The sequence below is a fragment of the Nyctibius grandis genome, chromosome Z (genome assembly GCF_013368605.1).
Source record: "Nyctibius grandis isolate bNycGra1 chromosome Z, bNycGra1.pri, whole genome shotgun sequence".
NCBI classification, from domain to species: Eukaryota; Metazoa; Chordata; class Aves; order Nyctibiiformes; family Nyctibiidae; genus Nyctibius; species Nyctibius grandis.
In genome coordinates, this window is record NC_090695.1 from 96,851,634 (window position 1) to 96,866,153 (window position 14,520).

Consider the following 14,520-nt stretch of genomic DNA (forward strand, 5'->3'; position numbering starts at 1 on the left):
CCTGTGGGGCCGTGGGGGGCTGCCCGGAGGAGGAGGAAGGATGCTCGCAGGGATACAGGCGCAGTGCAGGCAGCGGGGTCGCTGCCAGGGCGGGCAGGGGACATGGTGCTGCTTCACACCGAGGGCCTGATCTTGGCGGGTGCTGAGCGGGTGGCTCTCGCTGGAGCTGAGTGCCAGGGGCAGCCCCACAGTGCCCGGACACCGCAGCGGGCTTGGCTGAACCAGCATCTTCCCAAGACAGCGGTGCCAGTGCTGGAGGACATGGGAGTGTTGCTGTGCTGGGGGATCTCTGTGCCATCAGTGAGAGACGGGGCCCAGGGAAAGCCCTTAGAGCACATCGGGCTGAGGAGAAAGTTTGAATCAAAAAAAAAACCCTCTGAGGATCTATTAGAAAAAAAAACTTAGTGAAGGTGATGGTTAAATGAGGTTCAGGGTAGCAGAAGCCTCACCTGCACCACTGAGAGGGACCTCGGGGACAGCTGGGACACAGGTATTTGTGCAGCACGGTGCATTTCATCAGCACCACTGGGGAAATTGATGGTGCTGAGCTTTTTGTCTCCCCCCAGCGTGGTCTCACACTTGGATATTAATTTAAACGCTGTCCAAACGCTGTTACAGAGGAATTGAGGTTGTCTGCGGGGTGGGAGGGAGCAGCGGGTTAAACAGCCCCTTGCAGCCCCATCCCTGCTTGCTGCCCGGCAGCAGAGGCACAAGGACACTTTGGGGAGAGAAAGTGGGACAGTTTCCCGTGGTTATCAATCTGTATGCGAGACAGCGAAGAGGTTTAATAGCCCGTTACAGAGCACAAACGTATCACCCCAAAATAACAAAAAGATCATTTAATTGAAGCAGTTGATGGAAAACAACAGGGAGAATAGGAAGTGCCGATCTCTGGGGGACAGACAAATCGAATGTCTCGATTGGCGTTTATTGTTAACTGTAAAACTATTAATAGTGCCAGGAATGGGTAAAAATAGCCCGCTCGGAGCCTGCTTCTGGGTTAACAGGCTTCAGCAATAGAAACTCCACTTGCTCCCTCCAAAAGGCTCTTTGGCGACAGCAAAGGCAGAGCAGACCACGAGGCAGATGTGCCGCCAGGATCCCGAGGGCTCGGCCGGACCCACCCTGCCAGGACCCCCCGGGAGCAAGGACAGGGATGCTGGGTGGGTGCAGGAGAGCTGGTGGCTGCAGGAGCTCCCGGGGAGAGGACGTGGGTGCTGCCTGCGCTGCCCCAGAGCCCGGCTCCTCGTAGAGTCAGCCCAAGGAGAGGAGCATTACGAGGCATTAGGCTGAGTCCCCCCCGAGATCATTTAGAAACTCATCTCCTGGTGGAAGCAGAGCCGGGAGCTGGCTGCCAGTGATGGATGATAAAGGATCTACCTCGCTGCGAGGCAAAGCCTTCCCACGGTTATGACTCTGTTAAAAATCACCACCTATTTCTGACCTGACTGCAAATAGCCCAAGTCTTAAGCAGAGGTGGGTAAAATAGCATTTTCCCCCACAGCTGGGGAGTTTGACCCTGCCATTTGCGGGGTGCTTTGCTCCTCGCCCCGTTTTGGAGGATACAGGCTCTTTGCTCGCTCACGCAGCTGCTCGGTACAGCGAGAGCCGCAGGCAGGCTGCTGTGCACGACACCCAGCAACCGCAGACACCTTTAATGGAATCGAACATCTTCAGCACAGACCAATCCCCGGTTTCTTGCTATTTCTCTCCGTATTTGCACCCTCCCGGGTTTACCAGCCACCTGCCGACGAACAAAACCCGCTCGGCAGCCGCGAGCGAGCGGCTGAGGAAAGGAAATTCCACGAAAGTCACACAAACATCCCGGCAACAGAACATGCGGCTCCCCAGGGTCTGGCTTGAACGAACTGTGCAAGAAGCAAAATAGAGCTCGCAGCAGCACCAGCCTCTCTCTGCAAAGATGCGGGAAGCAAAATGTACCCGGAGGCAGGAGCGTGCGTCGTGCCGCCCGGCCCGGGGACAGGCGAGCAGGGGGACACTCGGAAAAGAACAATTACATCAGAACGTGACTCTGATTTCTGAGCAGGGAAGTATCGTCACCCCGGCGTCGGGCCGGCCTGGGCTCACGTCTGGGTCCTACAGGTCCGAGCGGTGAAAAAGCCAACGCTGGAACAGCCGTTTGTGCCGTTCCTGCCCCGGCACACACAGACCCCGTGGTTTCCTGGGCCATGGAGAGGAGCACATCCAACACGAGCTCCTTATCTTTGCCGTTAAGATGCTCCACGTCCTACAAAGGGCCTGTCCCCGCGCAGCAGCACGCGGCGTGCGCTGGCTCTGGACTGGGGCTTTGGGAGTACTCACACGGAGCCAAGCCCGCTCCCCAGCCCAGCTTTCCTGGCTCCCCAGTTCCTGCTTTTCTCCCCCAGGACAGGGACCCTTTCCCCGTTTGATGGACCGCAGCCCGGCGTGCTGCTCCTTAGCCCGCTCACAAATAACCAGCGTGGGCTGTGTGGTCTTGTGGGACCCCAAATCCTGCCCTGGCTGCTCCCCCGGGATGGGAGAAAGAGCGAGGGGCTGGGGAAAGAGGGGGGCAGCTGGGTAGGGAAGGGAAGGGAGGCTTTAGCTATAGCTCTTGCTCGTCCCCCTGGGGAAAAGCATCTGATTAAATCAAGATGCAGCATCCAGGGTTGCTATTCATTCCCTATATTATTAGCTTGTCTCATTTTATTAAATCTCCTTTAAGGCTTTTCAAAAGAAGCACGTAATTCACAACATATAATTTTTCCCAGATGAGATATGATGCAGAAGTGGGCTGCTCTGTCGCTGGGGACGGGGCAGGGGGTGGGTTTATTTGTTTCCTTCCCCCACCCCCTACTTCTTTAGCAACACTTTTCATGTCTCTTGATTCCTTTTAGCATTTGGGATTTCATTAACGGAGATTTTGAAAGCCTGAGACATGTCTCAAACCCCCAATTCCTTGAGTCATCCAGGCAAAGGGCGATGAGAGCTCCTTTGGAGACTCCATCCCCGTGCCCGGCGTGATGCAGCTCCTGGAGCGGGCTCATGCCGTGCTGTGGTCCCCAGACCTTTTGGTGACACCACGCCGCAGGGGCTTGGTTTCGCTGCCTCTCCACCCCAGGGACGTTGCCCTGCTCCCCGGCAGAGGCTGTGGGAGCATCTCTGCTCTGTGTGCACGGAGGTGGCATTAACTCATCAGCAATAACCATGCGGTACAGCTGGGTCAAGAGCTCTGTCCAGAGCAGAACTGGGGTTCCCCAAGCCAGAGGCACCCTGGGAATCCTCTGCTCCTGGTTTCCATCCCATCTCACACCATCCTCTCACCCGCAGTTTGCTCAGAGGCAGCGGCATCCCACCAGCAACCAGCTTGGACAAAGTGTGTCCTGGACGCGTCCCCAGACTCTGGCACCTTCTGCTCCCTTCCAAGGAGCGGCAGCTTCCCCGGGATGAGAGAGAAATGTCACCTGTAACCAGAGATGGGCAGCGACTGGGCTGGGAATATAGGGCACGGGGGAGAGGGTGGCTTGGTGTCCCTGGTGGAAACGTTGCTACAGATTTCAGGAGGGCTCCCATGGAAATAGCGGCGGCTGCCAAGGTTAGAGGATGAAAATAAAAGCCCAAGAGGAGGCAGGGAGCCGGCTGGTCCTCAACGGGCTGGAGCTGGCAGAGGGATGTGCAGCCGGTGCTGAGGGCTCAAGAGCCTGGAGGTGTTTCATGTCTGGGTCCTGTATCCACCCCCGCTGCTTCGGTCGTGGGGTCCGGAGGGGGCTGAGGCCAGCGTGGGGTTTGAGGATGAGGGGGCTGGATGTTGAGGGGGTTGAGCTGGGCGAGGGCTGAGTCTTGCTCCGTGCTGGTACCCAAATCGAGGACCCCCAAGGCCCCAGAAATGCTCGGCCCTGGTGCAGCAGCAAAGCAGAGCTGTGGGCAGAGCCCAGCCCCGCCATCTCCTGCCCGGGGGGCAGCTTCAGGCAGGGGTGGGCCAGCAGCCGAGCCCGCCGCCCATCCAGAAACGAGCCGTGCTCCATAAACAGTTCCACTCCGAAGAAAATGTGACATGGAAAAAGCAGCACATTCTTACGAGTTTTCTGAAATCAGACCCGAGGAGGATGCGGCACAGCGTGGCCACCTCAACAGGGTGTCCCAAGGCAGCGTTTTAGTGCGCAGATTAAAGAAAACAGCCTCATAACGTGTCCTCTGGCCCATGGCGGGAGCTCCGTGCGTAAGGGCCCCCAGGGCGGAGGTGGGACGGGTGGGTTGGATGGAGTCCCCATGCTGCCCCTGGCACGGGTGATGTGGGGGCAAGGGGAATGGGGGCACAGGGTGCTGCTGCTCCCCCGGTGTTGGGGGTCACTTTGAAGCATCCCCTGGCACCCCCAAGATGGGGGCTGCACCCGCAGAGCCCAGAGCAGGAGCCTGCCAGCGGTATCCACACAGCTCAACCCCAGCTCTGCCGAGGCAGGGCCGTCCCTCCCGGGTGAAGGCAGCGCAGCTTTCCTGGGCAACAGCAAACATGGGCGTGGGGTTACGGGTGGGCACAACGGAGGGCAGGGCCTCCGGGGATGTGTCCCCGGGTCTGGATATCCCTGCCATCCGGTTGCCTTCAGGAAAAGGACCTCAGGATGTGGCCTCCATCTCCCAAAGCGTCGCTGGATGAAGCATCCCGCGAGCACGGAGCTGGCCCCACATCGCATGCCCACCGCTGGGGCTGTTTGGGTTTGTATGGGTGATCTCCCCCCACCCCAAAAAAACACCACATGCAGTTTCAGGGAGGGGAGACACGTGTGAGGGAGCCACGCAAACGGCCACGCGGAGAAAACCCAGGTGGAGCGCGAGGGTGGGCACAGCCGCTGCCGGGGGCTGTGGGGCGGGACGGGGTGACCCGAGGCAGCGTGGACTTGGTGACCTGGCCGTCCCTGCCAGACAGGAGTTGAGATTTAACCAGTTTCTCCTTTCCCGGTGTTTACTCCAGAGAAATGTCCCAAACATCAAGCGAAGCGTTATCTGCGGCATTGCACACAGCCTCACGTGCGGCACATCCCAAGGCTGCAAACAAACCCCCTGCCAAGCTCAGATGGGCCCAGCAAGCCCCACACTGGATTTTGAAGCCATGAAGTTCTGAAAACAGGCCCATGACCACATTTCCAGGGACCCTCCTTGGTGCTCAATGCCTCCCCAGGGGCCAGAGGGATGCAGGGACCCCCCTTGGTGCTCAACACCTCCCCGAGAGCCCCCGGCATGGCACTGGGGCTACAACCCGCTGGTCCTGGGGGTCCGACGGTGCAGGTCTCTCCTTTGGAAGCGGCAGGAGTCCCTCGTCCTGACCGGGAGGCCACGAGGTCCATCCCTGCATCAATGCAGGATACGGCCCAGCCGCAGCCAGGCGCTGGCCCTGGGAAATAGCTCTGACACCACCAATGCTTCATGCTCAGCCTGAAGGTTTCATCCCCACCCTCTGTAATCTCAAATTCTTGGAAATATTAGGTAATTAGAGAAAAATCAATTTTTTTTGTTAAAACCAGGAGGGCAAGTCCCTTAATCCCTGTTAAATACTATAAAACAATATAAATAACGGTCTCTCTGTGTTTTCCTCCCCACAGCACCGGTGAGCAGCATGACACCACCAGGAACAGCCCCAGCCAGGGCCAAAATCCCCACCCGAGGGAGAAAGGTAGGCTTGGACCCCGTGAGATGGGCTTGAACATCACCTTCAGCTCCTCGGTTCTGCTTTAGGGAATGGAGCAGATGCCTCTGAAACGTCAAACTCCAGCTTTACGGCAGTTCTGCGAACGCACCAACACGGTAATCCGTGCTGGCTGCTGTGGGAAGAGCTACTAAAAAGGGGGATGTAGCTGGCATCACCCCAGAAAAACCCTTGTGAGATGTAAAGCCAACACGGAGCGCTGGGAAGCGAGAAGGGTTGGGTTTGAAACAGCAGATCAAGGGGGAAGGAGTCCCTGAAGCCAGTCCCAGTGCACCACCAAACCCCTGTGCTTCTGGGGTGCTGTGCGCACTGGAGGGGAAGCAGCTCCATCACTGGGGTTTATGGTGGCAGACACCCATTTTGTGGGGCTGACCCTCACTGGGGATGGGAATGGCACAACTGGGGTCCCCCCCACCTCGCAGCGGGGACAGGGAAAGGCGTACGTGGTTCCCAGCCTGGGAACGAGATGGCACGACTACAGCCCTCGCTGAGTTCTCGGGAAGAGTAATCCTTCCCCAACAAGCACGTGTCTCTTCAGTAAATACTGATTTCACCTACCAACAAACTGGAATTTATTTACAACAGAGACTTTGAGCCAGGACTGGCGACTCTGACATAAATTGGCTGAATAATGCACAGTATCCTCGCCTTGCTGGTTGCTATGGGGACTGGGCTGGTTTAGCCTCTGTCTATAAACATTAACTGTGAAGGGGATGTGGAAACTTATCTAAAAATAAAATCCTATGGCCAAGTCTTTAAGAGGAAGGTTGTCGAGACGGCGATAAAAGAAAATCCTCGTGTAATGGTTCTGAAGTGGTGAAACACAAACACGGTGTCCGGGAGCCCGGCCGAAGGAAACAGAGGCTGGACTGAAAAGAAACCAACGCTTTTAATTCCCGCTGAGCAATGCCCGAAGGGTGAATTACAACATGCAAAAGCAAAAGGAAATCGGACCGTTTTGTGGCACTGACACTGAGAAAAGGGAGGACCCTCTGCGGAGGGGACGACGCGATGCTGAGCCGTGGCCCTGCATCCCCCCTTCTCCAGCGCCGCTGCCGGGGGCTTTACACTGCTTTTTTTTTTGGTCATCTACAGCTTATTTCTCAAACTGTTCAGGAAATTTGTAAACACTGAGCCTGGGTCTGGAGCATCACCCTCGGGATCTTCCCGTTCAGGGCAGGATCCAGCACCGGGCTCTTTGGGACTCGTCGAGGCTGGTGGCAGGGGCGGAGGGGCAGATCCGTACCCGGCTGCTGTACAGCGCAGACAGCAGAAGCAGCCCTTTCCCTTCCCCCCCGCCGCCCCTGCAAGGCAGTGAAAATAGCTGGAAGGCACTGGGTGGTGGGGAAGACAGGCAGGACCCAGGGAAAAGGAGGGGCTGGGTGGGTGCGGAGGGGGCCAGGGCACCAACACGGCCAGGGATGGGATATCTGCAGGGTGCGGAGGGGGACTGTCTCTTCCCCTCGGTCTTCACGCTGGGGTTTCCCCACAGGACGGCTGCCATCCCTTCATCTCCCTTGGGCAGTGGTTTAGGTCATACGTTCACACCTATGTGCTTTTCAGTCACCTTTCTCAGAGCCTTTGTGAATAGCACGGAGATGCTACAGGGCTCTGCACAGGTGGGCGATGGCAGCTCGGGACGGGGAGGTTTCCCTCTCCCAGAAAAGAGGAGGTTTGGTGTTGGGTTTGCAGCAGGTTTTGTTGGTGTTGGGTTTGCAGCAGTTTCCCCTCTTCCTTCCCCAGCCGTGTTTGAACACCTCAGGGGCTCCTGAGCTCTGAGCTTTTGTTTGCTTCCCCTGGCTCTTCAGCAGGATCTTCAGATGATGTTCAGGATCAGCCCGAGCCAGCGCTTCCCCGCGCTCAGAGCTCGCTTAGGAAAGGTCCCCAGCATCTCCATTGCTTGTCTTCCAGTCCACGGCTGGCGCTGAATTGCTTTTTCCCCTGCAGATCTCCAATAATCGATGTGGGAGAAGAGGTCGGGCGGTCCCATGCTATGTGGCCTCCCAGGAGAGCATCGCCTCTGTGGCAGGAGCTGCAGTGACCCGGCAATGGGGACAGAGACCTGGGGACAGGGACGTCCAGCTCCCGCGGGCTGCAGCGAGGAGGTGCCACCACGCTCGGGCTGTTCCTCTGATCGCTTCCAGTACTGCAGGGTGCTCAGTCGGCTCATTAAGGGTTGCTGGGCTAATTAGTAGGATACATCTCAGTAGGAAAACGGGCAAATCGGACAGCGTGGGGACCGGAGAGGCGCGCTGTGCCGAGGGATCCGAGACACTGCTGTGCAAAAGGCAAAGAGACAAGAGTCTGTCAGGGACCTCACTGGTGCCACAACGTCCTTGCCAGGGTGGAGGCTCTGGGGCTGCCAAAACCTCAGCAGTGCCGCGTGCTTGGCCAGCGAGCAGACAGACCGGGGCTTTCCAGGGGGGCACGTAACCCCAGGGAAAGGAGCCTGGACAGGAACTGAGGCTTTTGTGGAAACCTTTGGCCCCAAAAAGCAAGCCCAGGCTGAGTTTCTGGGGCGAGCTGGTGCAAGCCCATGTGCAGAACGCTCCTGGCTGGGGCATGGAGCAGCCTGGAGCAAGGATGCCCCATCCAACATGCCAGGTTGGATGAGGGTTTGAGCAACCTGGTCTAGAGGAAAGGTGTCCCTGCCTGTGGCAGGGGGGTTGGAACTAGATGGTCTTTAAGGTCCCTTCCAACCTAACACATTCTATGATGCTATGATTTCCCTGCGGGGTGGTTGGGCACGCGTGCCCTCTCACACCATCCCTGCTGCTCGCTGGAGCACCTGCCATGGCCAATAGTTGCTTTTTTTCTGCCTGATTTAGACTAAGCTTGGAGCCTCGAAGCTCCCCAGCAATTTTCCCTCGCACCGACTCTCAAGTATATAATCAAAACAATTTGGGGGTTGCTGGTCGGGTGCCAAGAGGCGGATGCGGCCGCTGCTGTGGAAAGCCTTCCTACCTGGGTTTTTGTGGAGGTTTGAAGCTCAGATCCCTTGAGAAGTGCAGGAGGGGCTCTGGAGGGGCCGGGGAGGGCAGGGCTGGGCAGGGGCACGCTGGGACGGCGGCTGGTGCTCCCGTCCCCATCTAATGTGCTTGTAGGTGGGGGAGCCCGGCAAAGCAGCTTCTCTCGCCTAAACGCCGATAGGCAAACGTACCTGTGGCTACTTTTTCTTCACTCTCTTCTGTTTCTGCCGATATATTTCCTCTGTGAAAGGCCTGTGGTTGGGAGGATGGGAATGTGGGGAGAGAGGGGGCAGAGACATGAGAGAGGGGAAAAAGAAGAGGGGGAAGAATTAAAATCCAGAGTACTGTGTGCTCTCCTTTGGGGCCAGAAACTCTGCCCTGCACAGGCTGGCACAGCCTGACTGTTCCTTTGCCACGGCGACCCTCGGCTTGGTCTCTCTGGACCATGGAGCAGCTCCGAGCTGCTCCCACCTGGGACCATCCCTGAGCTGCTCCCACCTGGGACCATCCCTGCGCCGAGCGGGACGAGGCTCAGCACACGCACGGACTCCCCAGACATGCAGACCTGCCTCAGCTCTCTTTGCATCTCCTCCTCCCTCGCAAACACAAAAGACCTTTCACTGCTAGAAGTACAACCCCTGCTTCTGGGAATAATTCTGGGCTGCTGGGCTATTGTGGGGCAAAATATCAGAGCAGCCCATTCAAGGAACTACAAAATGCAAGCTCTTCTTGCAGGGTCTCTTCAGATGACACCATAAGTCCTCTCACTGCCTTCCTTATTGTTCTTGTACAGACAGAATCAGGCACCCAAAAGAAAAAAAAATTATCTCATTTTGATAAAAATAAACAAATCCATAAATGTCAGCAAATATCTTCAGAGAGGAATCTGCCCATTATCAAAGCAATTGAAAAACAATCCTCTGTTTTCCTTCTTCCCCCCTGAATTAATTGGAAAAAGGCATCTCTACTTCTGCAGTTCCCTGAAAACCTCGGGAGTTAAAGCTGGTAGAAATAATTAGAAGCTCTCCAGTTTTGCAAAGCTACTCACCCCTCGTACAGCACTGCGATTGTGTAGGAAATTGCCACTACAGCTGTCAGCAAAAGGCCAGCTGGGCTCGCATGCCTGTTTTGAAAGAGAAGGAAAGGATCAGGTAAGTACACGGGCTTATGAAAGACCTGGTTTAGAAAGCGAAATGAGATGCTGGGCTCCCTGAGAGCGCTCTCTCACTCATTAAACACAAGAGAACAAAAGGGTGGGGGTGTTTTTTTGCACTTAATGTTAACTGTCTTAGACAGTTGTTGCTTGGCAAAGCCTCTTCCCCAGCCTACTTTGGTGACTTCTTTTAAGTCTGATCCCTGCACGTCTCTTCTAAGAGAGCTTCTGCTTTGATGCTAAGTCCTGAGATTAAAAGGCTGTTTAAAAGCCGAGCAGCTGCTTACGTGCGGTGGTGGCTCCCAGCCAGCCTGATGTGCACAGAGGAACGGGCCACCCAGGCTGCAGGAGCCACCCGGCACACGGAGCAGCGTATGGTACGGTGTACATGGGCACAGCGGCTGAGCCATGGCAGGGCAGGGATGGAAAGGGACGGGAAGGTCCATGTCTGCACAGCAAAGGGTGCTGGGCGAGTGCTGCACCAGGGCTGGGTGCCTGGGGGCTCGGTTCACGTTTAAACCCGTTTCAAGATGTTTTAGGAACATGTCCCCAAGGCCCAGGTGAATGGTGTCCTTCAGCAAGGGGTCATCAGGCACAGTACGGGGGACCGATGCCACCCACCGCACCGCACCGTCTGGTTATGGGCAGAGGTGCTGGAGGGCTGTGGGTGCAACGGGGACGGCTGTTCCTTTTAGCACCGAGGCCAAAGAACTGGGACCAAAAAATCCCCATCACCTCCTGCTCTAAAGAGAGATGTCAACGTAGGCTGCAAACCTGCACCGCCCACGTGAGGAGACTTCTTCAAGGCTTGGCCTGAAAGTGTGGGAGGCAGATACTGGTGAAGGCAGCAGGGGCTTTGCAAAGGCACCAGGATTTCAGCCGGTGGGTTACAGTCCCCAAACCGGGTGCTGATACCAACCCATGGTGTGTAAATGCCCCCACGTGAGAGCGGCCACACCAGCAACCATTCCCTGCTCACCAACCCAGCACCCATGAGGTCCCAGCCGCATGTCTCCCCAGCGAGGAGCGTGGGTGCGTCTGGCTCACCGCAGGCACCAGCCCCCCCAAAACACCCCCTCTCCATCCTACACCTCCAGTAATGGCTGCAAGTGTTGCCTTTAATTAGGACACTGCTGATTGCCTTTAATTGCTGGTCGCAGCTCAGCTCTGAGGGGGACAAGAGCTGGCTGTCCATAAAAAAAAAGTACTTAGCTGGTCCTTGGTGAGAATCAACATCCCACAGGCCTTGGGCAAGGCGGCTAGTGCTGTTGGGGAAACGTGCCTTGAGAGGAGACTAAATCACCTAAATCTTGTACTGGACCTGCTTTCAGGTACCGCCTGGCCTGATCAGTTCCTGGAGAGACGCACACAAACCATCACCTTTTCACTGTTCCCATTTTGCAATAAGTTTTTCCCTCATTAGGAAGCACAGGGCAAGTTCTTCCCCTCCCAACCCGCTGCTATTACATGCTTAGTCATGTCTCCTCCTTGATTCCTATCGGAGAGAACAAATTTGCATGATTGTTTGTTGACAGCAAGACCTCTAATTGCATCATTTGGCTGCAGCTCCAGCTCTGATTTACACGGCCTGTTGCCATGAGTTAAAACACTTCCCTGGGAGAGATACACAAAGCTGTCCCCAAACAGCGAATGCTCCATTTGTCTTTCGGGAGAAACAAGGCTGCTCGACGCGGGCGATGAGAAGCATTTGGGTGAGTTGTTTCTCTCCTCTTACGAGCTCGACCTACTTATTGGGCAACAGCAGGGTCGACAATGAGTCAGCCAGGAAGGTTTCATGGCCCTGGTAGTTTTTTTTTTAGGGTAGGAAGTCTGTCCATCCCCATCCCTTGCTGCAGCTCCCCGTAGCTGTGGGTTGTCCGCAAGAGCGATGGTGGGGGCTTGCATCCTTCCCCGCCGGCCTCAGAATCACAGAATGTCAGGGATTGGAAGGGACCTCGAAAGATCATCTAGTCCAATCCCCCTGGAGCAGGATTACCTGGATCATATCACACAGGAACGCGTCCAGGCGGGTTTTGAATGTCTCCAGAGAAGGAGACTCCACAACCTCTCTGGGCAGCCTGTGCCAGTGTTCGGTCACCCTCACCGTAAAGAAGTTTTTTCCTCATATTTATGTGGAACCTCCTGTGTTCCAGCTTGCACCCGTTGCCCCTTGTCCTGTCAATGGATGTCACTGAGAAGAGCCTGGCTCCATCCTCATGACACTTGCCCTTTACATATTTATAAACATTCATGAGGTCACCCCTCAGTCTCCTCTTCTCCAAGCTAAAGAGATCCAGCTCCCTCAGCCTCTCCTCAGAAGGGAGGTCCTGGGTGTTGGACATGGGACACCCGCTTTGCCCTGTCTCCCTGGAGCTCCTGTTTTCGTGGAGATGCCTTCTCCAGTGTATCTGGCCATTAGTTGAGCCGGGGATAGCTGCAATATCCACACACGTGATGCTTTTAAGGTTGGACTGGAGTCAGAAGGGCAGGCTGGCTGGTGTGCTGCCAAGCTCACTTACGTTGTGTGGTACATGCCCTTACAGATGAAAATGAATCAGTCCTTTGGGCTCTGATGCCACGATATGGAGTGTGATACATCACCAAGGGAGGAAAAATATGCTCTACGTTTTAGGTCTGACCAGAACCAGACAGCAGACGCATTCCTCCGGCATCCCTCCCACCGCCACGGAGCTGGGACGTCAGCTCTGGCCTCCGAGGGCAGACACCTAACATCTTCTGAAAGCCCTGGGACCTCAGAAGTGACCTGGGACTCCTCAGGAACCCTCAGCAACCCTAGCTGAGATCCCAGGGAAGAGAAACAGTCAAAACCACCGCGTGAAGGGTTGGGCAGAGCTTCCCTAGGGCAGGCAGGCGGTGTCCTGGTGCCACTTTGCACAGCTCCAGCAATTTGTTAACAGCAATTATTTGTCATGCCTCGCTGCCCTTTATGGTGGCAGCCTTTTAATGAGAAAAAGGAGGCAACCACACTGTTGTCTCGAGCTGCTTCAAGCCGCTTTCGCCCAGGATTGTAGGGGAAGACCAAGCGACATGCACCCGGTGCGAGGTCGCTCTCTCATAGGGGCAAAGAAGGGATTTCCACGTCTGCAAAGGTTCTAGGAAATAGTTTGATGCTGATCTTAAACAAATAAAAATCTCCTTATAATTCCTCCTGGTCCAATTCCTCCTCCTGCGCTGGTGTGGGGGTGGTGGTGCCCGTCATCTCCAGCTCCGGTGCGGTATGGGGGGCTCATCCTGCCCCACTCCCCCCAGCAATACCCACCCTGCCATCGCACTGCTGCCGACCCCGTGGCCGGCTCTCCTGCCTGGCACTGCCCCAGCAGCGAGCTCACCCCAGCTCTCATGCACCGTTTCCCAGGGTTTGGACCCCATCGAGTGCCGTGGGTCTCCCAAGGAAGACGAACCACCTCGTCACCATCTCTGGAGGTGTTTAAGAAAAGACAGGACATGGCACTTAGTGCCATGGTCTAGTTGACATGGTGGTGTCAGGGCAACGGTTGGACTCGATGATCCCAGAGGGCTCTTCCAACCTGACTGATTCTGTGATTCTGTGATTCTGTGCAGGCAGCCCTGACGGCACCGGGGGGTGGATTTCAAGTGCAGAACGAACAGCAGCAAGGCTCAGTGGAGACAGGAGAGAAACCATCAGCTTTACTTATTACCAGGGCCCAGAAAGCACTGCACATACGGCTGAAAAAGTGACCAGAAAGTGGCAAAGCACTTAATTTTTTCTGCCAAAGTAGAAGAGAAGGTGGTTACACTCAGGAGCACCAGTGCAAAACATCCAGTGATAAAGGCCCGCAATGCTCTACGGGCTCCCGACGTAACACAGCCAGGGTTTATTTCTCCTGAGCAAATAAATACAATGTGATATTAAATGAAAACCACATAAAACTTGTTACACAGAGTATATTGCTCATTTACTGCTAAATTACAGCCTATTCACTTCCTCCTAAGCAGGCTGTTCAGCCGTGTCGTATCACATGAGGAGTGTTTCGGAAGTGTTATCACCGTGCGGTGGGGGAAAGGGTGTGTTGTCTTGTTTTGCTTTTTTCAGAGATAATTACAGGGTCACACTGAGCCCCGGTACCAATGCCCTGCCCCTGCCGAGCGACACCCCGCATGAATTTGGCCCTGACTGTTGATTTTTCCACATGCACAGCCTGCCAAGGACCTCATTCAGCTGCAAAGCATTTGCTGATGCTCCTTTCCCCAGCACTTGGCCGTTATTTCTTTCTCTACAATGCTGCAAGTCTTTTATGGCAGCAGCAGATTTTGCACGCACAAAAATAGTCAGGAAGCGAGAAACCAGGGCACGTTGCACCTTCCCTGCCATTTTTTTTCGTTGCCGACTGCCATCCCCAAGAGTTTCTCTGGCCCCAGCCCGGCACAGACCCCACGCTCGCCCTACGCCTGGTGCTGGTGGCAGGGGCACGTACTCACATGAGGGACCAGCCCAGGTAGACGGCTGTGCTGCCCCAGTACATGGGATTATCCAGGACGCTGAAGGGGAAGCTGGTCACTTTTGCCTCCATCAAGATGCCAAAGTAATCACCTACGGAGCAAACAGAGGGTTTCTGGTTAGGGGCCATGAAGCTGGGAGGCGCTGACTCCTTTGGCAGTCCTTTGGCACGCTGATGCCACAGAGCATCCCTGCCAGGGATGCAGAACGAAGGCGAAGGAGGGGTTTTGCTGCTGAC

At 55.8% G+C, this 14,520-nt stretch overlaps 1 protein-coding gene across 6 annotated transcripts in view; it reads right to left on the reverse strand.

The window, feature by feature from the left end:
• Positions 1-6,550: 6,550 nt before the first annotated feature.
• The window catches only part of PEMT (phosphatidylethanolamine N-methyltransferase), a 44,228-nt gene continuing 36,258 nt past the window's right edge, over positions 6,551-14,520 (reverse strand). For 5 of the 6 annotated variants that reach the window (XM_068422719.1, XM_068422717.1, XM_068422721.1 and 2 more), the window contains 4 exons: positions 14,264-14,375; positions 9,698-9,772; positions 8,841-8,901; positions 6,551-7,957 (listed from right to left, as the gene is read on the reverse strand). In XM_068422719.1, coding sequence (XP_068278820.1) covers positions 8,847-8,901; positions 9,698-9,772; positions 14,264-14,375 — 242 coding nt within the window. In that variant the 3' untranslated portion in view covers positions 6,551-7,957; positions 8,841-8,846. The remainder of the gene's footprint in view (positions 7,958-8,840; positions 8,902-9,697; positions 9,773-14,263; positions 14,376-14,520) is intronic. The other variant, XM_068422720.1, reaches the window with a different exon arrangement.